The sequence below is a fragment of the Emydura macquarii genome, unplaced genomic scaffold, assembly GCF_026122565.2.
Source record: "Emydura macquarii macquarii isolate MOO-44397 ecotype Brisbane River unplaced genomic scaffold, CSIRO-AGI_Emac_v2 contig_2205, whole genome shotgun sequence".
NCBI lineage: Eukaryota > Metazoa > Chordata > Testudines > Chelidae > Emydura > Emydura macquarii.
In genome coordinates this window covers 7,082,601-7,105,783 of record NW_027132342.1, presented here as the reverse complement: position 1 = coordinate 7,105,783, position 23,183 = coordinate 7,082,601, and the positions used below count along the sequence as shown (strand labels likewise).

Sequence of the window (23,183 nt, the reverse complement as noted above, 5' to 3'; positions counted from 1 at the left end):
GTCACCATCAAGTCAAAAACTACAGCACTCCAATTTCTCCAGAACGCTATCATTCAATATGACTGACAGCCAGCTACACCATCTGCACCTTAACTTGTGTTTTGAAAGCCTACCTTCTCTGTCATCTCTAATTCCTTGAGGACAAACTTCCAACCTTCAAAACTTAAAGTGTCTCCTCAGACGAAGAAATACAGAACCTGTCCCACACCTCTTTTCAAACCAATCTCCCAGAATTCAAACACAAAATCTCATTGAAGTGCTGAGGAAGGCAGAGGCCCATAATTCTACAAATGGTCACTCTAGTAGCAGCACACTATAAAAAAAGAGTGTAATTTCATTTATTAGGCACTGGAGGGGGGGGGCTGTACAGCAGTTTTGCAAATGCAATAGTATCCTGGTTTTCTAAACTCCACTAGCTCAACCTCGTTACCCAATGACCTGCCAGTGTGCCTACCTCCCAACCAGGCAAATGGCCAATCTATCAGTTTTTAAAATTTTCAGTCTGTTTATCGCTTACTGCTTATAAGGGACTTAAACCATTTATATTTATGTGTCCTTGGTGTGCCAGAAAAAGCAGGGTCCTCTGCTCTTATCTCAGAAACTCAGGATAATGAAAAGCCTCAGAGAAATGGTGGGGAGGGGGAAAAAAGGAGTAATTCTGAACATCAAGCATGGCATAAGAGGCTCAAAAATACAGAAATTAAGAAAAAATTCAGAGACGTTGGGCCAAATCCTCAACTGATGTAAATCAGCACCACTCTGTTCTAGATCTATGATTCCCCTCAGGATCAAAGAACATAAAATTATGAATATTAAATGATGCTGAGAGTGATTCAAAGATCTTTGGTTTTGATAAGAGAGAGAAGAAGGGAGCTACTCTTTCAGGACCCCTGTTAAAAGAGAAATCCCTTCAGTGTTGCTTGAAGCTGGATGATCAGGAACCAGCAAGTGATGGCTGGCTCAGATATGTCTTCCAAAGACGTGTAATGAAGTGGCTGAAATTGTACAGGGAACACATGAGAACAGCTGAATGAGGTTGTTGGGCTATGCCAGACAATAGAATGTCTATAATACCTGTCACATGAGCCGGTTTAGAATGACAATAAAACAGGCTGCTTGGTGTTTATTGGTGTCACTTACCTAGTAAAAAGTTGTCGCTATTTTGGGTTTTGGCACGCACAGACTCTGTCTCCTGCTGCTACAGATGTCTAGAGAGTGCTTTTGACACAAGAACGTGTTGAAATATACCAGTCCACTAGGAGTATCAGAGGAGTATCTGAACAAATGACACACTTATTGCCCTTGGCTTCTGTTACAAGTTGATCTCTGTGTTGAAATTGTTTGCAAGTGTAAGGTTTGCCACTGAAAAGCAATTCTGTTCCTGGGTAACTTGGCAGTGCACCCTGATACCTGAGATACCATAACCAGGGATAGCTCAATATAATGTATTTTCCTGCCTTCTGATACAACATGGAAACTGTATCCAAGGTATCCTATGGAGTTATGAAACAATGTCCAGAAAACTCTGCTCTTGGAGGATAACACAAAAATGCCACTTTATAAAATCATCAAGCAATCACACTTGCACATGTTGCTCATGTCTGCAGAAACATGGGACCATTAAAAAGCTGATTTTATAGAGAAAAAGCATGGGTATTGTCAGGGTCTGAGATCAGGATTAGAACAAAGGTTGAGGACAAATACGAAATTCAGGTTGAAACTTCAGCTGAAGAAGTGAAAAACTTGCTTCTTCCTACCAAACCCAGTTTCTGATCGGAAATGTGTGTAGGATTGTAGACTGGAACTACAGTAAGCAAGGACACTGCCATCTCTGTGATGAGACAGTTGTGGAGATGGTCTGACATGGACACGGAGACGGCATGAATAGAATGAATACAACAGGGAGGAGGAAAATGACACAATCTCCACATCAGTCCCTGCACACTTGAAGGCTATTGAGCATTTGAAAAAAATGTGTATGCTCCACATGGAAAGCCAGAGTGACTGCAATCCTGTCTAGCTGATTCTCCCGCAAACTCTTCACAGAAAGTCTGCAAGAGATGGTTTGATACTTTATTATAATTAACCCCCCCCCACTTTTGACTGACTTTTTCCTCACAAAAATGAACTGCATTATTTTCAAAGGTACAAATGGCATTTAGCCAATGAGAGCTGAGTGCCAAACAGTCACTTGTGCCCTTGAAAATCTCTCCTGCCACAAATGTTGTTCAATGCACAGTCTGAACTGGTTGTATGAAATCATAGAATATTAGAGTTGGAAGGGACCTCAGGAGGTCATCTAGTCCAACCCCCTGCTCAAAGCAGGACTAACCTCAGCTATATCATCCCACCGAGGGCTTTATCAAGCCTCAGCTTAAAAACCTCCAAGGATGGAGATTCCACCACCTCCCTAAGTAACCCATTCCAGTGCTTCACCACCCTCCTAGTGAAAAATGTTTTCCTAATGTCCAATCTAGACCTCCCCCCCTGCAACTTGAGACCGTTGCTCCTTGTTCTGTCATCTGCCACCACTGAGACCAGCCTAGCCCCATCCTCCCTGGAACCCCCTTTCAGGTAGTTAAAGGCTGCTGTCAAATCCCCCCTCATTCTTCTCTTTTGCAGACTAAACAAGCCCAGTTCCCTCAGCCTCTCCTCATAAGTCCTGTGCTCCAGATGTACTGCCTTTATTTTATGTAAATTGCCCTCTATTTCAGTTTATTTTTAATTGGCTCCCTGATTAATGAACACATCTGGTATCACACAATAAAGATACTATCCTCCTACATAAACAGGGAACAATAGACAGAAAACAAATATCATGCTCCTTTGAATATACTTTTTGGCTCAAATTTTCAAAGGATGCTGTTTGAACCCCTGCTCCCCCATCTTGAATTACTCACCTGTGTAAAAATGACCACTCCCATTTTACCCTTTTAAAATTGTGTTTTCTCACCAAAGCAGCATACATTCACCTAACTAAGCCCTCTTCCTAGTTAGCTTCAGATTCCTCCTGCTGTGTTTCCCTTTGACCAGCCAGGTATCATGGGATATGTTCTGGAGTTTAGGCCCAGATTAATGCCCTCCTCCCCATGGAGGGGCCCTTCATGTGTGGATCTCCACTCATCCATGAAGAAAGGTATTGGGGTGCCTCTGTGGTACTCTTCCACCCCTCCCTCTGAGACTCTCTCTGCGGAGCTGTCTCTATGCAGGCTGTGGTCCGTGCATGGGGAGGAAATGGTGTCAGGCCAGACCAAAGTAAGAGGGGCAGGCTGGGACAGGACTAGAGATATACCCATCATCAACCCTTTGGCTCAGCAGAGCTTCTTCAAAATGGTGCTCCTTGTTGTATTAACTCTTTCACAGGCCCCTCCCACACTAGAGATCCTAGGGGTTTCTCTGGCAGTGCAGTTTGATTGGAGCTTCACCTACAAGAAGAAAGGGCAGGCAGCCTCCATGATCCTGACCCACAATAGGAGTACAGGACCTTGTATGGATAACCTTGGTCACATGCAGATTCCTTGGGATCAACCAGGTTTAGGGCAGCTATTCCGAAGGGGACATATTTCTTGCCTACCCCTTTTCTCCCACTGGGAAGTTCTCTGCAAGAAAATTCTCAGAAATATCGGCATTAAAAATGGCTTATACTATGCAAGGGAGCAATGTGAGGGGCCTACAATACATCTCAAACCATATTATGCAAAAGTCCCATCCATCCTTCCTTTCTAAAGAACAGTTTTTATTGTGCAAACAAACTCCTAGTCAGTGTTAAAACATTGTAACAGATGTAATGACACAACAACCATTTTCCATTATCAATATATAGATACAGTTATCATTTCAGGAAAAGATTTGTTGGCCCTCATTACTCTGTTAAGTCTGTTTTAAACATGCTTCTGCATGTTTGCATTGCAACTCAAAATTGCCTCCATCCTGCATGGACCTAATATTTATCTCACTTCTGCTGTCATCAAGTATTAGAAGCAGGAATAATAATCAATGTCATTAAGTATAAGAAGCAGGAATACTAATCAATGTCAAAGCTCCCTTTGACTTCTGTGGGGTCAGGATTTCAGCTCACAAGAAGAGCTGTTCTCAGAAGATTTTCAATCCATTTTTGCAAACTCAAAAGGGCTGCACGGTTTAGATAAGCATGACCAAGTCTCTAAACTGTTTGAGGTTCACCCTTTACTAGTTTTCACCAACTTCTTCGGACATTGAGTTGCCTTCATCTTAGCAACAACCATGAAGGTCTAGGTGACCGTGGATTTATCACAATGTGCTTTTTATTTAAAACTTTCCCCATAAAATGAGAGGGAAATGAGGATTTTGTTGTTGACTTTGTAAGATTTATTTGCCTTTTAAAATCAGTGTATGGAAATCATTTGTGTTCCCACCAACAGGCACTCTGTATGCAGGAACCATCCGGAACAGAAACACAGCAAAAGGAGGTTTTAATGGGAAAAATAGCAGAAGGCTGACCCGGTCAGCAGGGGTGAGTAGAGATTAAGAGAAATTCCATTTTCAATAAAGCAAGAACAGTGGGGTTTCGATGAAGAAAAGGAAACAAAAAACTTAATTTTGTTGAAAATTCTTATTCCTATTTATGTTCTAAGAGAGAGACCTACAGCAGAACCAGTCATTCCAGACTCAGATCCAACTCCGGCAGGGCAACTTGATGGCATCTGTATAATGTGACCATTACAAATACCACTGTATCTGGGAGAAGTTTGCATTCACAGCTTGAGAGTATGGGTCTGATTCTCATTTACAATGAGGCCCCTTTACACTGCTCTGGCAGGGTAAAGAGGCCTTAAAGTGGGTGTACATTTTCTCCCACTTTAAGACCCCTTTGCACTTACACTATCCTATAGAAAGACCCAGAATCAGGCCCTGTATAATGAGCCCATCAGAGGATCCTAAATTTGTAAATCTCCAAACTGGGGGAACGTTAGGCTCCCAATCCAAATTTCCTGGCTTGGGTTCATCTCTAGCTTTTCCTAAAGATCAGTCCCATGATTTTTTGTTATTATAGAATACTTTGTCTTAACTAATAGATATGTAAATGCAGTAGATAGCTAGGAAAATGCTAAACGTTGCTTCAGTATCAGACTGCATTTCTTAGGACCTGAGTCAAAGCTCATTGAAGTCTATGGGATTAGGCTATTAATGAATACCGAGCTATATATATGATTATTATTACAGACCTATAGAATATATATTATTATAGCTCTGTTATGGTTAATGTTTTGCAAAATGCTATTTGCATGTAGGGGGCTATATGAATGTTTATTTATTATTAATTATTATTATTATTATTTTATTTTATTTTATTTTATCAGCCAGTCAGTGTGCACTAGACCAAAAACGAAAAAGAAATCCTGTAGGAATTTTTAAAAAATTGGATGTGCTTGCTTGTTAATTAACTGTTAACATTGAATAGGGTTCTTCTACCAGGTAGAGGCCTGTGCAAATAAACCTATCAGTGTCTCAGTTTTCCCTTCTGTAAAGTGGTGGCAATAACCCATATCTCATGAAGGTATTGTGATGCTTGATTCATTAGTGTTTGTAAAGCACTTTCATATCCTAAGATGGGAGGCACTTTAGAAGGGCAAAGTATTAGCATTGGTCACAATAGATAAAATGCCCTTTTGAGTATGAATCATGCTCTTGCCAGGAAACTACTTGATTTAAAAGGAGCTGATCATCCAGAAAGAATGTTTCCAAACATCTGTCTCTCTAATCTCTAGGTTTCTAAGTGGCATTCAGGGTTTAACTGAGCAATTCAACTTTAGTGTCACAGCTAAAAATAACCTCTGTGATGCTTTGGAAATGTAGGGTCTCTCTATTTGCAGCCAGAGATGAGAGACCTGATTCTTATTTACACCAAAAACCCATTACACTGGCAGATCCTTCAGGTATGACAGTGAGAGACTATGTGATGACTCTAGAAATGAATTGATCGTCTGTTTCCAGTGGACAGCTGTCCTTGCTGCAGCAAGCTAGCTTTCTGTGTTTGCCATCTCAGTAGACAGGCTACAGACAGAATGGGATAAACTGTGAACTGCTGTACCCCCAAGCCTTTAGAAGAGGTTCCTTAAGGGCAAGGTAGAGACCCATTGTTAGGATGGAGTGGGCATTGACAATACCTTTTAACAGCCATAAATTCATTAAGAAAGATAATGCAGAAGTCAGGATGCCATCTGCTTGCCTAATTCAGCCTAGCCCAGGAAGAATTGTTCACATAGTACTTTGTGTTACAATTTTACTTTTCTTTAGGAGGAGGAAATGCAAATCTAATGAACAGTGGGATGTCCCAGGGTGTGGTGTCCAGTCATCAGCTCTTGAGAGAGAGAGAGAGAGAGAGAGAGAGACAGCAACTTGTAAGGAATCTTGTTGATTTTGAAAAGGATTAGATCATTGGAAGGGACCACAGAATTTCTGCTTCTCCAGACAGGAGAATAGGCAACTGTCTGGTTCAGGTGTTTTCTAATCAACAAAAAAAGTCTGTACATTCTTTAGTTAGGCACTTACTGAAGAACCTAGAAAGTGCTAATTTCATTCTTTTTCACCCTTTGCCAGTAGCCCTTCTGCTATTCATGGGAACACGTTTTGCTACAACACGCTGTGTCAGGCAATCCAAAGGATGTTTGCGTCTGAAGACACTTTCTCATGACAAAAATATACCTTCTTCAAATGGGTTTGACTGCTTCTGTGCTATATAGACATTAGGGTTGGGAAAGTTTTGAAAGGTTAAGATGCCACTCAGATAATAGAAATAGAAACAGAACCCGAAGTTCAGTTGCTCAGCCAGTGCTGCCATCCGGCCATGGGGTGGAGGGGATGGTGACGGGGACAACACTAGCTCTCCCCAGAACTCTTCGGTGGCCCTGTGAGAAGTGGAGAATGGGAAACAGGATTGGCTTACCCCAGAGCTGCTCTTTGGACCTGTGGAAGCAAGGGGAGCAAGAAAAGGGCACTATCTGGCCCTGGTTTTTCCTTTTGTGGTCCCCATCCTGCAATTGCATCCTCTCATGCAAAGCCCCACTGAAGTCACTGGGGCTCCCTGCCGGTGCCAGGGTCTGCTCACGTGGATCCAATTGCAGAATTGGTGCCCCTTTTTTGTTACAGTCCCGGCTTTCAAAACAATCGAGTCCTGCAGAATTGCTAATGTATCATTTTGCATTCCTCATCGATCTCTCCTTCAGTGCTGTCTACTCCCATATTTGAGATTTTTTTTAAATGAAACAAAAACAATCAAATGTTCAGATTTCTTTGAAATCTGTTGGGTCTCCAAAAAGCTATATTCCTTCCCCCCATATTCTCTGTTGTGGACTTTATGCTTCACACCCTCTGTCGCTGTCTGGTGCCATTCCAAATGATGTTGTTTTACTAATTTACACTGTAAGATCCTTGAGAAAGGGACTTTGACTTGTTACACATCTGTAATGCACCATGCAAATCTGCAGCACAACATATATAACATCAAAAAATTATTAGCCACTTGTTACCTGAACTATGCAAACTTCTTTGAGCTGTGCAAAACCGGACTGAAGAACAGGCCTGCTCAGGAAACTTCCAATGTTCCTTGCTTCTAACTATATTGTCAGTACCAAGAGAACAGCTTTTTATCTATCGAGACCTATTCTCTAAAGGGCAGGGATTATCTCTTCCTCTGTGTTTGGAAAGCACCCAGCAGCCTTTTGGCGCTACCACAGTGTCTGTAATAAATAAGAGTAATACATTCTTCTTTTGTCAGGATATAAAGAAGATTTTAATGCTGGATTTTCCCCTACATAATATCCATGTTACACAGACAACATGCTTTCTGTTTATTTTGATCAGGACCAATCCTATGAATTTGACTGAAACACTTTAAGCAGTTGATTAGGTTACCCATAAGATCTCTAAGGAACAAATCACAGCTTACTTAGTACATTACATGGTAGCACATAGGAAGACAATAACAGTGTTTGCATAATGCAGGTTTTAGTCTCTCTTTAACATTGTGGGTCTTTGTTGGGAGGTTCCTCTACTGAATAAATGACAATTTTTTCTGTCAAGTGAATGAATAATTCAATCAAGCCTACCAAAAGAGATTGAAATAAAGGGAGGAAATTATGTTGTTCTCCATAAAAGTGATTTGATTCCTGAAGTCTTGATTGAATATAGAGAGGATTGAATTAATCAGTGTTTGAACTAAACAGAAGGTACAGTGCATATTATGTGTATTATGTATGCATGCACACACAATTACGCCTTCAAAAAGTTTAAAATATACTTCTAGAAAACAGTGTAGTAAAATTAGATGAATAAAATAAGTAAATATCCATAATCACAGACAGACTGGTGTTGGAATCATACACAGATGTGTGAACAGTGATTTTAGCAATTCCACTGTTATCACTGCTGTCATTGTGTCCCCATCGTCTGAGCATATACATGAATATCCATCATAACGGGTCTGAGCACAGATATTATGTTGATCTTCCCTTCCCTCCATACTGGTTGGCTAAAGTGGCAAAATAACAAGTAGCACGAGGGATTAGTATGTTTAGACAAGAAGGTGAAGCATTCAGGTTCCACTGAATGCAATTTCTTTTTCCTTTTTCCTTAGACTGTTTCATTTGCACTTAGCATTAACTGCATCTGGGAGGGCTCATTGTCTCAATGGATCAGTAATTGACCATAGAGCCTTTCTTCTGTATGTCACCAGTGCAAATCCAGCCTTGATCATAACAACCAATTATTGTTACAACCTTATGGCTGTCCTGTCATCTGCAATGAGTTTGTGAGTCTCAGTACAGTTTCTAATGGACAAGTGTGCACATCACAAACTACCACTTTATGTGAATATGTCTACACAGCAGCTGAGAAGAAGCTTCTGAGTTGGACAGACAGACATGCTAGCTCTGCTCAGGCTAGCATGCTAAAATAGTATTACAGGCTCAGTCTAACTGCTTGAGTAGGTACCTGGGGCATGAGGGTTTGCATCTGAGCAGCTAACTCAAGCTGTTGCCCATGCCACTGTGGCCACACTGCTATTTTTAGCATGCGAACTCAAGCTCAGCTGCTGTGTAGACATACCCATAGAGAATGGGCTATCTTCTCTTCCTTAGAGTTGATCCCTCCAGGACAGGGTTGAGGCACATTGATGGGACAATGCTTACCCTGCTACCACCTGTGCTGTGGATAGAGGACAATCAGTCTCGAGTACCATCAGTATTGCTTCTTTTATAAGCTTAAGTTAATTTCAAGCGATATGAAATAGATCCATTGAGGATATGCTTAGTCTATGTTTCACTTTTCTTTCCTTCCACCCCATGCTCCATCTCAGACAGGCACTGAAGAGCAGGTTAGGGTTATTCTGGAAAAAAGAGGCCAAATTCTCCTTCCATCTCAGTTCCTTCATATCTCTTACTAGTACTTATGCCTGGGCAAAGGAATACCAGGCACCTTCATTTAACAGACATTCATTTCTTCAACCAAAGTGGAGCTAAATCACTCCATGTTCCATTTCACCATTTAAAAATGGGAGATTCCTTAGGAGACATCTTCAGTACTAGCAAGTAATTGGGAAGAAAACTGATCTTGAAAAATAAGCAGATTGCATTGGTTTTCTCTATGCCCGATGTCATCATTGGGCACCATCGAAATTGGAACGAAAGCCAAGGCTTCTGACCTGGTGACAACATCATTACCCTTTAACCTGGATATAGTCTGGTTAAAAGTTGTAGTGTAGAACTGACCAGGCCCTGTTAGCCGGGTTCAAGCCTTGTACTGTGCACTAACTGTGTGGAAACTTTGTTAGAGGTCAGACAAGTTGTAATCAGGTCCCCTGACTCATTTATACCTGTGATGTTGCTAGGACTTAGTGGGTATGTCTACACAGCCTGCAGCAGTGAGCATCTCAGCCTGGGTTGGCATTCTAAAAATAGGGGTGTAGAAAGTGCTTTGAAGTTGCAGCTTAGGCTGGAGTTCTGGATCTTGAGCCCACCCCTCTCTTTAGGCTGCAGAGCACATGCTCCCACCTCAGACTCAACTTCAAAGCACCATCTACACAGCTATTTTAGGGGCCCACTAACCCACTGGGGCTGGGAGGCTCGCTCCCACAGGCTGTATAGACATGCCTTATAGGAATAAAGCAGAGAGGTGTCAGACGGCTATTCAGTAGCTCACAAGGCTATGTCTTACTAATGGAATGGAATCAAATTTCAGTTTCGGGTGTTTTGACAATGGGGCATGAGTGTTCACTGAAATGCGTTAAGGGCTTGGAAAATGTGGGTGTGAAGCCTTAGTGGAAAATATTTTTATTAAATGTTTTATCCCAGGATTTGAAGGGGTGCATGTGCCACAAGATGGGGTTGGTTTAGTGCCTGCGTCGCATCAAGATATTAGTGGTTAGCTTTGCTATCACATCATGTGCACCAGTGCAGATAAACCCCGACAGTTCTGAGACTGCGCACGAGTTTGGCAGTGATCACAGCCAGCCATAAATAAAGTGCAGGTCCCAGACAGCAGAAGCACAGTAATGACCCCATGCTGGAGTAATCACACAGCCATAATGATGACAATATGGAGCCACCTGGGTTAATACCAGGATGATGAAGAGCAACTCCCTTTCTTATGGTCTGCGGGTCTGACTATCAAAAAAAAAAAAATGCTGCAAATCACATCAGTCTCGCAGCATGCTGCATTCAGGAGAGACTGAAACACACAATGAAATTCCCTGTGGACCTGAGATTTTGTAAAAATTATTCCTTCAGTCAGTAGATTTATATTAGGGTACATAATTCCGAAGAGTCATTGCATGTCCATGTGTCACTGCACATTTTCTTTAGGCTCAGTCTAAAAGCAAAGCAAAATCATATGCCATTTGTGTCACGGTTGTTGGGGAGATAGTAGACGTACTAGGATTTAGGAAGACAACATTGCTTCTTTTAAATCTCCAGATACTAAATCTCCAGATACTCAATCTCCAGAGCCTATTTTGTCTGTAACTTGGCAGAAACTGCATTACCTCAAACTCTTAATAGGTAAAAGTTTTGTACTCTTGCCGGGCCTCCTGCTCATTAGAGCCAAGGGAAACTTTCATAACAAAACCAGAAACAGGCAAAATTTGTCACCTGGTTTTGGGCCTCTTTACAAACCCCAAACTCAGGCCTTGATCCCTGAAGGGTAATCGTGTATATGATGTACATACAACCTATTAATTAAGAGTAGGTATATGCATCCAATCTACAAGAACATACTTTGGTATTCAGCTCTAAATATTCCACATTGGGACCATTTTTGAGTCCTTAATCTGATGTTAGTCTGATAAAATTTTCATTGGCTTTAATGGGAGTTTTGCCTGATTAATACTTAAGCAAAGAATGAAGAACTGGATTTTGAATATAATGTCAAAAATATTCAGATGCAGCCTGTCATGAGAAGCATAGTGTAACATTGTGTGAAGCAAAATAACTTAAGACACTATGTGAACCTGGCTATACATTTTTTGTTAAAAATATTAAATAAAAATATTCCCTTCGGCTTTAATTATCACCTTGAATTCAAATAGCATTTTCCCCTGATTTCTGACCTCTCCTGCTAATGTATATTGTGTTACACAAAAAAAGTTAAACGAATGTTAAGGTTGCCAAGTCAAATACTCAAAATAAGGAATTGCCAGAATTGAGGTTGCCTGTGCAGCCTTAATTCAGCCCCCTTGTGCATGTGCATTATGATACCCCTCTGGCTTCTCATCCCAGGCCAGTCTCCTTGCCTACCAAATCCCAGTCTCACACCTTGGGCTCCTCATCTCACTCTCCTCGCCTAGCCCGTCTTAGTCTCCCCAGTGGCCCAGGCCCATCCCAGGCCCATTGCCCAGCCAGGATCAGTCCACACTGGCTGCTTGTCTGATCGCAATCTCCTCCTCATAGATTATAAGGTCAGAAGGGACCATTATGATCATCTTGTTTGACCTCCTGCACGATGCAGGCCACAGAACTGTAATAGACCCCTAACCTAAGACTGAGTTATTAAAGTCCTCAAATCATGTTTTAAAGAATTCAAGATACAGAGAATCCACCAGCAAGTGACCAGTGCCCCATGCTGCAGAGGAAGGTGAAAAACCCCCAGGACCTCTGCCAATCTGCCCTGAGAGAAAATTCTTTCCTGACTCCAAATATGGTGATCAGCTAAAACCTGAGCACATGGGCACTGATTTCCCATCACAGTTTCCTTCCTGGTTTACAGTACCTATTTCCTCCCATCTCCTGGCCCAGCCAGTCCTAGTCTCTCCACCTAAGCTCCCAGGCCCAATCTCCCTCTGTGGGATCCCTATCTGAGTCTCCTCCCTTCTCCATACCCCTGGTTCTTTGCCCCAGTTTCCTTTTCCCACCCAGTTCCAGTCTCCGCTCTGAGTGTTTATTTTGAGTTACATGCATCTCTGCATCTCCCTATTTAATGAGGGTGGAGAAATACTCTGAATAATCTTCAAACCAATTTTCATCCAGCAGTGACATGGTAACTTAATCTCTGAAAGAATAGTTTATTTCTCTGACATAGTCTGTGTCAGAGGGATGAGCAACGTGGAATCCACAAACAAGAAGTGGGCTACTTTTCCTGCTGGTGTTGGAATTGAATGTGAAATTTGTGTATATCAGCTCATGAACAGCCTTTCCCATCTAACTTCAGCAGACTTAACTTGGAATATGCTGACATTTGTGTCATGGCATCATCATTTCTACATCACAGAGGAGTGTGGGTTTCAACAGGATGCAACTACACCCAGTCCTCTGTAGTTTCACATACACTGAATTGAAACCTGCCGAACAGCTGAGAGGTAAATGTATTCTGGGAATAGATTTGTTCCATTAGCTGAAATTAGTTTGAAGCGTGTTCTGTTGTCATTTGCATCCCATACAGCTGTCACAGCATGTGTTGTGCCATTTTACAATATATGTCAAGTATAAGTGGATGTAAAACTACTGAAAATGGTTAGGTAAAGGGCAACTTCTTTATTTTATTTTTTTTTATTCAGCATTAAGAAAAATTCTGGGTCCATCGATATTGGCTTTGAAATTAGTTTTAGCAAATACGTACAGGAACAGTATACATGAGCATGTGGGAAATCGCATGCTTTTTTAGAAGGAGTGTCATTTAAGTGTGTAACAGCATTGCTGGCACAGTGACCATGCAGCGATGATTATGCTGGCTAATGATGATTAAATAAACTGCAAACAGCTGTTTTTTTTAGCCTGTGGAATTGCAAGAGCAGAGATTTGAGACAAAAAGTGCCAATCACAGAAGAGATAGTCACTTCACACAATGGGAGGTCTAAGGGGATGCAGTACATGCTCTGTATATATTTATGAAACAGTCCAAGTGCTGCTTTTGGAGATAATTGAATTTTTATTGATGCCACTTAATTCCCTACTCCTTAATTTTTGTAACTTGAATTTAATTTTTGGTTTTATTGTTTATACATGCTGAGTTTTACAATTTCAACAGTTTTAATCTACATATGAACAGCCATACTGGGTCAGACCAATGAGCCATGTAGCCTAGTGTCCTGTCTTTTGACAGTGGCCAAACCAGATGCTTCAGAGGGAATGAACAGAACAGGGCAATTATTGAATGATCCACTCCCTGTTGTCCAGTCCCAGTTTCTGGCAGCTAGAGATTTAGGGACATCCGGAGCATGGGGTTGCATCTCTGACCATCTTAAATAATAGCCATTCCTCCATGGTTTTATCTAATTCTTTTTTTGAACCAGTTATGTTTTTGGCCTTCACAACGTCACCTGGATATGAGTTTCACAGGTTAACTGTGCATTCATTGTATGAAGAAGTTCTTCCATATGTTTGTTTTAAATCTGCTGCCTATTAATTTTACTGAGTGACCCTTGGTTTTTGCATTATTCACTTTCTCTACACCTTTCATGATTTTATAGGCCTCTATCATATCCCCCATAGTCATCTCTTTTCTAAAATAAACAGTCCCAGACCTTTAAATCTCTCCTCATATGGAAGTGGTTCCATACATCTAATTATTTACATTGCCCTTCTCTGTACCTTTTCCAATTCTAAGGTATCTTTTTTGAAATGGTTCGACCAGAACTGCATGCAGTATTCCAGGTGTGGACGTACCATGGATTCATATAGTGACATTATGGTATTTTCTGTTTTGTTATCTATCCCTTTTCCTAATGGTTTCTAACATTCTGTTAGCTTTTTTTGACTATCACTTCAGATTGATCAGATGTTTTCAGAGAACTATCCCCAATGACTCCAAGATTTTTTTCTTGAGTGGTAACAGCTATTTTAGACCCCGTCATTTTGTATGTATGGCTGGGATTATGTTTTTCATTGTCCATTACTTTGAATTTATCAACATTGCATTTCATCTGTCATTTTGTTGCCTAGTCCCCCAAATTAGTGAGATCTCTTTGTAACTCTTCGAAGTCTGCTTTGGATCCAAGTACCTTGGGGAATTCTGTATCATCTGCAAACTTTGCCACCTGACTGTTTACAACTTTTCCCAGATCGTTTATGAATATGTTGAACAGCACTGGTCCCAGTACAAATTCTTCGGGGCCCATTATTTACCTTCCTTCACTGTGAAAATCGACTATTTATTCCTATCGTTCGTCTCCTATCTTTTAACCAATTACTAATCCATGAAAGGATCTTCCCTCTTATCAAATGACTGCTTATCTCATTTAAGAGTCTTTGGTGTGAGGCTTTCTCAAACGCTTTCTGAAAATCCAAGTATACTATATCCACTGGATCACCCTTGTCCATGTGTTTTTGACTCCCTCAAAGAATTCTAATAGATCGGTGAGGCATGATTTCCCTTTACAGAAAGTGTGCTGACTCTTCCCCAACGTATTGTGTTCATCTATGTGTCTAAAAATTCTGTTCTTCACTATAGTTTCAATCTGCTTCTCTGGTACCCAAGTTAGGATTACCAGCCTGTAATTGCCAGGATCACCTCTGGAGCCTTTTTTAAAAATCGGCATTAGATTAGCTATCCTCTAGTCATCTGATACAGAGGCTTAAGTGATAGGTCATGTACTCCGGTCAGTAGTTCTGCAATTTCATATTTGAGTTCCTTCAGAACTCTTGAGTGATACCATGTGGTCCTGGTGACTTATTACTGTTTAATTTATCAATTTTTTCCAAAACCTCCTCTATTGACATCTCAATCTGGGACAGTTCCTCAGATTTGTCTCTTAAAAAGGATGGCTCAGGATGTAGGAATCTCCCTCACATCCTCTTCAGTGAAGACCAATGCAAAGAATTCATTTAGCTTCTCCATAATGGCCTTGTCTTCTTTCAGTGCTCCTTTAGCACCTCAATCGTCCAGTGGTCACAGTGGCACGCTTCTTTCTTCTGATGTATTTTTTAAAAGTTTTGCTGTTAGTTTTTGTTTCTTTTGCTAGTTGGTCTTCAAATTCTTTTTTTGGCCTGCCTAGTTATATCTTTGACTTTACACTTGACTTGTCAGGGTTTATGCTCCTTTTTATTTTCCTTGGTAGGATTAGACGTCGAAATTTTTAAAGGATGTCTTTTTGCTTCTAACTGCCTCTTTTATTCTGTTGTTTAGCCATGGTGGCATTTTTTGGTCCTTTCACTGATTATTTTTATTTTGGGTATACATTTAGTTTGAGCCTTTGTTATGGTGTTTTTAAATAGTTTCCATGCAGCTATTTCACTCTTGTGACTGTTTCTTTTAGTTTCCGTTTAACTTAGCTTCCTCATTTTTGTGTAGTTGCCATTTTTGCAGTTAAATGCTACTTTGGTGGGTATATTATCTCCCCTGCCAAGGATGTTACATTTAATTACATTATGGTTGCTGTTACTGAGCGGTTCAGCTGTATTCACATCTTGGACCATATCGTGTGCTTCACTTACGACTAAATCTAGAATTGCCTCTGTAACCCTTCTGTGCCCAGGGTAGCCACCTGAAAATGCCAAGGTCAGGGCAGGCTGCAAAAAGGAGAGCAGATTCTCCCAACACTGGTGGGTGACACTGAAGTCAGACTTCCCAATCAGCCACAAACTGAGCTTCTGATTCCCCAAACCGGTTATCAAGAAGCCAGTACACTAATACACACAGCCCCCTTTACTGCATTTCAGTCTCCAGATCCCAATCAGCCACAAAGTCCAGTAAAGAGACCAGTTATTTAACCTCTATGCTCTTTACCAAAAAAGGTTCCTCCTTACCCCAAAGGGTCAGCCACAGTACCAGATCAATATAAGTTTAGATCTTACCCAAAATACCATGCTGCCAGCCAATCCTTTAGTAACTAAAACTAAAGATTTATTATAAAAAGAAAGAAACAAACTTTAAGAGAAATGTTAAAGGATTAAAGCAATCAGATACATACAAATGATGTGAAAGTACATATACATCAGGTTTCTAGGAGAATTGTGGAGTTAGCAGGCTTGTATAGTCCCTCTGGTATATGTCCAGTACCTGGATGGGTCTCAGTCCTTCGTTTCACAGCTTCAATTATAGATGAGTTGATCCAGAGATAGATAGGTGGCTGAAGGCTGAACAGGATTGAAGACAAAATGGATCCTGGGCACCTGCCTTTTATGTCCTCTGGCCCTTGCCATGCTGTTTGTGGAACTTCACAGGAACCAACATGGAGTCCAGAGTCACATGAGCAAGTCCTGGTGACTCATCAGGTATATCCCTGGCTTCTCTCCTTGAACCCCTTGCACCTGTGAATGTCTTAATGGGCCATTAAGCAGGCCATCCCTGCAGCCATCCTATCTGGGGCGTTACCCAGACACAGCACAATTTGAAATACAGATATATCAACCATATCCATAACTTCCATTACATATATAACACATAAACATAAACATTATCATCTTACTTAGCACATTATAGCCTTTCTAACAGTACCTGACATGGCATATCTCACATGAATTATTATGATTTTGACATACTGATGTCAAACAATATACTAAATGCCTCCCCCCCCCCCCCAATCCAGCCAGCGTGACACCCCCCATGCGTGACTGGTGTAGAAGGGAGTAATCAGAGCTCCTGAATACACCTGAAGGGCCAGTGTGACAGCGTCTTCCCTTGCGAGTTCCACAACAAGTTGCTTCAAGAAGCAGTCAGTAATGGCATCTACAAATTGTATCTCTTTGTCCTGTACTGAAGTGACATGTACCCAGTCAATATTGGGATAGTTGAAATCCCCCATTATTATTGGGTTTTCTGGTTTTGTAGCCTCTCTAATCTCCCTGAGCATTTCATAGTCACTGTTCACTATCCTGGTCAGGTTGTCTGTAGTATATTCCTACTGCTATACTCTTATTATTCAAGCATGAAATTTCTAACCATACAGATTCTGTGGTACAATTTGATTCATTTAAGCTTTTTCTTTTTCTTTTCTATATTTGACTCTATTCTTTCTTTCACCTATAGAGGCATTCTCCCACCAGCATCACCAACTCTGTCATTCCTATATATTTTGCACCCTGGTGATTACTGTGTTCCATTGATTATCATCATTTCACCAAGTTTCTGTGATGCCTATTATATCAATATCCTCAAGAACCAATACCAAGAACTCAAGCTCATCCATTTTAGTATTTAGATTTCTAGTATTTGTATACAAGCACTTATAAAATCTGTTAACATTTAGTTGTCTGCCTTCATGTGATGTAATTGAATGGAACTCCTTTTCAGTTTGGTTCAAGTCCTACCAGTTCTTTATCAATTTCTTGCTTCTTCTCTTTACTAGCATATAGAGCAGTGTTTCTCAACCTGGGGGTTTAGAGGGGTCGCAAGTGCAGAGCTGGTATTGGGGGTGGCAAGAAAGGCAATTGCCTGGAGCCACAGGGGCGCCATGAAACTAAGTTACATGCCTCAGCCCCATGGGGGTGGGACTCAGGCTTCAGGGGTACAGTAGTTTGGAAAGGTTAAGAACCACTGATATAGAGCATCCCCTTTAATAAATCCTCCCCTAAGGTATGCCTCTGTCCAAACCACATGCTCCTCCGCACCTGTTGGCTTTCCCCCAGCCCTTCATTTAAAAACTCCTCTATGACCTTTTTAAATTTACATGCCAGCAATCTGGTTCCATTTTGGTTTAGGTGGCGCCCATCATCCTGTAGAGGCTCCTCCTATCCCAAAAGGTTGCCTATGTTTCTAAAAAAACTGAAATCCCTGCTTCAAACACCATCATCTCATCCATGCATTGAGACCCTGTAGTTCTGCCTGTCTAAGTGGCCTGGCTTGTGGAACTGGAAGAATTTCAGATGATGCTACCCTGGAGATCCTAGACTTTAATCTCTTACCAAGCAGCCTAAATTTGGCCTTCAAGACCTCTCTCCATCTCCTACCTTTCCCTGTTTCATTGGTACCTACATATATCATGACCACCAGCTTGTCCTCAGCACTGCACATAACACAAGTCTAGGTCTTTGGAGAGGTCCACAACTTTTACACCCAGCAGTCAATTCACCATGCGGTCTAAATGCAGTCAAATTTTGCCCATTCTCACTTAGGTAATCTGCAGATTTTATAATTCTGTCAAAAACAAAAAGGCAGTCAGTAAATATTTAAGAATACTGTGGTCAGATCTCCTATTACTTCATTACTTTTACCAAATACAGCTACAGAACAGTCACTGGCAATCTATGATGCATTATTACAAATCATTAAAACTAACCTCCCACTTCAAAATAAACAAGCTAACTAAGTACTTTTTGTGGTGTAGTATCACAGATTATTTTAATCATGTGTTTTGTCTTCCTAATTTGCAATATTTGGTAAACTTTGGTGTGCGCAAGTTTAAGGAGCTTGTCACAATTTCCAGGCTCACAATCCTGGAGACATACATTTATCCATAAAACAGGTGAAACTTGAGAAGTGGCAGTGCAGGCTTCCTTTCACTGTCCTGCCAATGTACTTAAACCCATTCTTTATGTTTTGGTCTCCATGCCTTTCATTCCTCGCTACCTCTGCTGAGGCTGTCAATATAGGTACCAAATAGTGCCAGGGGTGCAGTGATTTTATTGATGTAGAAAACTGGCCAAGGAGACCTGGACTGATGTTATGTGATCATCTACAAAGGCCACCAAACAGCCATTACAAAGTCCACCAAACAGCCATGTTTTAATAGAGCTGGTGAAGTTGTTGTGAATCAGTTATCCAGTGAATAATGTCCTTGAGTCATTTAAGAACTTATCCTGATTTTTGAGAATGTAATACCCCTCATAGGTATTTGCAGAATACTTTAACAAACAAATCTGAGTCTATGAGTTGTTTATGAGCTATTCATTTTAATTATTTATTATTTATGGAGTCTGACTGGTCATGTAGGTCACCCCTGGTATGGTTTTTGTGCCCTGAGGAGTTGGTTGAAACTGTTTAACCAAGAGAGCAATGAATAATAACAAGTGGTGGACAGTGAAGAATGAACAGTGATTACGCTTGTTTGTGTACAGATGCCTTAGTCCAATATGACTATGGGTATTTGTATCATGAATAACCACCATCCAAACATTAGTACATAAAACCCAAACCCAAACTCACTCATACAAATGTGTATGAATAGCAAATAGGGAATATGAAAGTGGTAGTACCAAACAGCTGTCTGGAATTCAAGAGGAATTCATGAATATTGTCTTTGCAATATTTGACCAGTTATAACTTTTAGTCACTACCAACTAGATTCAAACCTGTAACACAAAGGTGAAGGCTCCTCTACATCTCATTCATTGTCAGATCCCTGAGCCATTTATTCTTCCCTACAGCTAATTTTAAGAAACTTTGCACACCATGGGTGAGATCCTCCTCACCATTCCCACCCCACTGTGCCACATAATAGGGTCAAAGTGGTGTAAAGAGGTCCTAAAAACTCCATATCCAGCTGGAGGAGGATTCCCAGGATGAAGCATATGAGAACTGGTGACAAGGCATTCTCAATTGAGGGGATCTGGCTATGGAAAAATCTCCAGAGGAGATCAGGACAATCCAGAGTCTGATCATCTTTAGGACATGTTGCAAAACCTGCCCCTTTGAGGAAGACTTTCGACCACAATTGATGCTCACTATATGAAAACTCCTGCTATTCCCAATCCCTTATTAATCCCTCCCAAAAAAAGGCCTACTCCAAGCACAGTTTTGACCCCACCAAAGTGAGACAAGTTAGAGACTCTATAAAGTCTGCTAGGGACTTTGCTGTTGGTCTTTGTTTTACGTAGAAGATGCTCAGATACTGCAGTGATGGCTAGCAGTGTAAAAGCCTAAAATAGATAGATAAATTCCCCCTGCATCGGCCCTTTGGAAGAAAGCCATACTACTGCTTCCCAAGGATCCCATTGCAAGTCTTGGCATAGGGGGTGCACCAATGAGCAGGGTCTGCACTTACGGAGTGCTATAGAGCTTCCTGGCAGTGCTGCACCCATTGGGCAGCCCGTGAAGTCTGCCACAACTTAGACAGGGCTGTTCACATTCTCTCAGGGGCCCCTCCAGCCCCAGAGCAGCCCAGAGTCAGGAGGGTGCAAAGGTGACTTAAACCGTGCCTCTTAGAGGTCCAGCAGAGACTCACATCCAGTGGATGCAGTGAGGAGACTGAGCCCACTACATGAAAATCAGCTCTTACAGAGAGGCTCCTTGTAGCTTGTAGATAGGACAGAACAAGTACTCGATTATTTTAAATGTGTGCTGTGCTAAATTGTAGCGGCTGGTTTAATTTGTAACCCTTTCAGCCTTTACACACTACCTGGCAAGATGATGTCGATTGTGTAATCACAACAGATGGGTTCAGGGATCAAGGAAGAGGCAGAAGGATTGGAAGCAAGAGTCAGAGATACTTGCAGCAGTTAGCAGTGTTGGCTGCTCTTTCCATTTCGTCATGAGCAAAGGTATTTTGGCCTCTGCTGCAGACAGTCTGAGGATGGTGGGGAAAGCTCTAGCCTGGACTAAACTTCCAGCCCTGCCTGGAGAAAACCCCCTCTGATTGGCTGTCTTCCTCACTTTTCCACCTCCTGGGGAAGAGCAGCCAATCAGAGCTGCTGCAGGAGGCAGACAGCACTTCTCCCCTCTCCTCAGGAGCTGAGAGTAGTTTTCAGATAGGGGAAGAGGGGAAAGGGTGCAGTCGACACCATTCTCAAAAGAGGGGAGGAGCGATGAGGGAGCAGAAGATCCTGCAGCTCAGTGTGGCTATTCTCTACCTCCCTTGTGATAAATGGGTCAGTCTCCTCTTTGATTCTTCCATGTCCCGTCCCCTCACTTTCCCTGGGACACCTAGCTTGGTAAAATAGCAAGGATGTGAAGAATCCCTGGAACTGCTTCTGCCCACTTCCCAAGGCCTGAAAAGGGCACCCTGATGTAGGAAGAGCTGGGGGGCATGGGCCAGATATGGAACTGGAGGAGCAAAGTTGGTTTGGGATGGGCCGATATGGACGTGGGGGTAGACAGATAAATTCATTAGTATTTTGGGGCTTGGAGAGAAGTTGGAAACATCAGGCAGCCAATGAGAGCTTCTATAGTGAAGGCCAAAATCACTTTACTCTATACATTTGGAAGAGTTGCCACATGTACTCTGGCAGTGGGCAGGGGGGTTCAACAATCACAAGATAAACCAAAAACCACAATAATATAATGTGCAAAACAAATCTCATGATTTTGAGGCCAGTTTCATGATTTGGGGGGGATCTGACTCATGAATTTTTAACTTTGGAGGTTGGCAAAATTGAGTTAGCTAGTCATCCACTCAGCAGGACAGTAATACATTTCATCTAAGGATCTCAATGTATTTTATAAGCCTAGATAAATTTCATCTCACTGAAACATCATGAAGTAAGTAAGTGATATAATATGCCCATTTTAGAGATGAAGAAAATGAGGCACAGAGCGATTGACTGGCCCGAGGTGACTAGTGAAAGCTATAAATGGAACCCAGGGCTCTTGACTTCCAGTTCTGTACTTGAAAAGTGACTTGCAAAGGGTTGAGTGGGGTGGAATTAAGCTTTTGGGAAAGCAAGGACCACTATGTCTTCCTGAGTTTGTGCAGTCTCCGTGCTCAACAGATAATAATAATTAATAATAGTAAACATTCATATGGAGCCAAGCAGACTACAGATGACAAGTCTGTGGTTCATCAGTTTCTTGGGATGCACCTCAACAATCCATTCATATTTATTACTTCTGATGTACCTTTAAACTAACAACTATTCCTTTCTGGTTAAAAAATACCCCTACCCATGCATCTTCGCCTTTACAAAGATTTTGTCCTCAAACTTAGGCTTCTCCTCTTTAAAAAATCTCCTAATCTTTCAAATTTTGAAAAGTTTGTATTTTATTGGCAGTGTGCTGTATAAGCACATACAAAACTGATAAATACATACAACACCACATTTTAGGAATCACTCTAATGGGCATATCTGAATATCTTAAATAGTGCACAAACTCTCTTACAGTTACATTGGAAAAGAAGGTAAAGAGCTAAATGAATAGAATGCTGGGATCCCAAAAGTGTATTCTCTCTGCTTTCTTTGCCAGGATATTTTTAGTTAGAAACAGAGCGAGGTCAGCAGCTCCAAAATTTGAGGCTTTTAAAACCTGGGGGCTAGCTCCTTAGCTGGTGTAACTCCATTGACTTCAATCTATGTACATCATGCTGAGGCTCTGCAGCTTGAGCTTCTCTCTAGTTTGAAGTGGGAAAAAAAAATCTGGTATTTTTGTCTTGCAATAATTTTGTCGGATATAGTGTGTATAGTAAAAAATAAAAGGGACCTCTGCTGTATCATCAGTTCAGGCAGAGGCAAAAAATTCCCCTCAGCATTCAGTATCATTTATCAAGGTACTCTTCCATCTACCATGTTCTCTCAGAGGAAAATATCCTCATCTCAAACTTCATTTCTGAAACTTTTGGAGGGTGGGGGTGGAAATTGTGTGGCCCTTTCAAATGGTTTTAATTTTCTGGAAAGAGGCCAGAAGTCTGCCAGTCTTTAATCTGTCTCATCAATCCTTGTCCAGCCCAAGCAACTGCAGTGATTGCTGTATGGATTTACTGTACTGTGTTACATTGCTGTGTGCTGTTATGCAGTTTCTGCACCCTGTCCCAGAGGCAGGCATATTTCATATGTGGATGTACTGATTCCTGTATCTAAAGCACATTGGGATACTTCAAGATTGAAATGACTGTGTAAATGTAATATAAT

The 23,183-nt window shown here is 41.4% G+C and overlaps 1 protein-coding gene across 1 annotated transcript in view; it reads left to right on the top strand.

The window, feature by feature from the left end:
- LMNTD1 (lamin tail domain containing 1) overlaps positions 1–23,183 on the top strand; it is a 229,503-nt gene that overhangs the window by 197,138 nt on the left and 9,182 nt on the right. Inside the window, exon 15 of the mRNA XM_067559264.1 lies at positions 4,401–4,492. Coding sequence (XP_067415365.1) covers positions 4,401–4,492 — 92 coding nt within the window. The remainder of the gene's footprint in view (positions 1–4,400; positions 4,493–23,183) is intronic.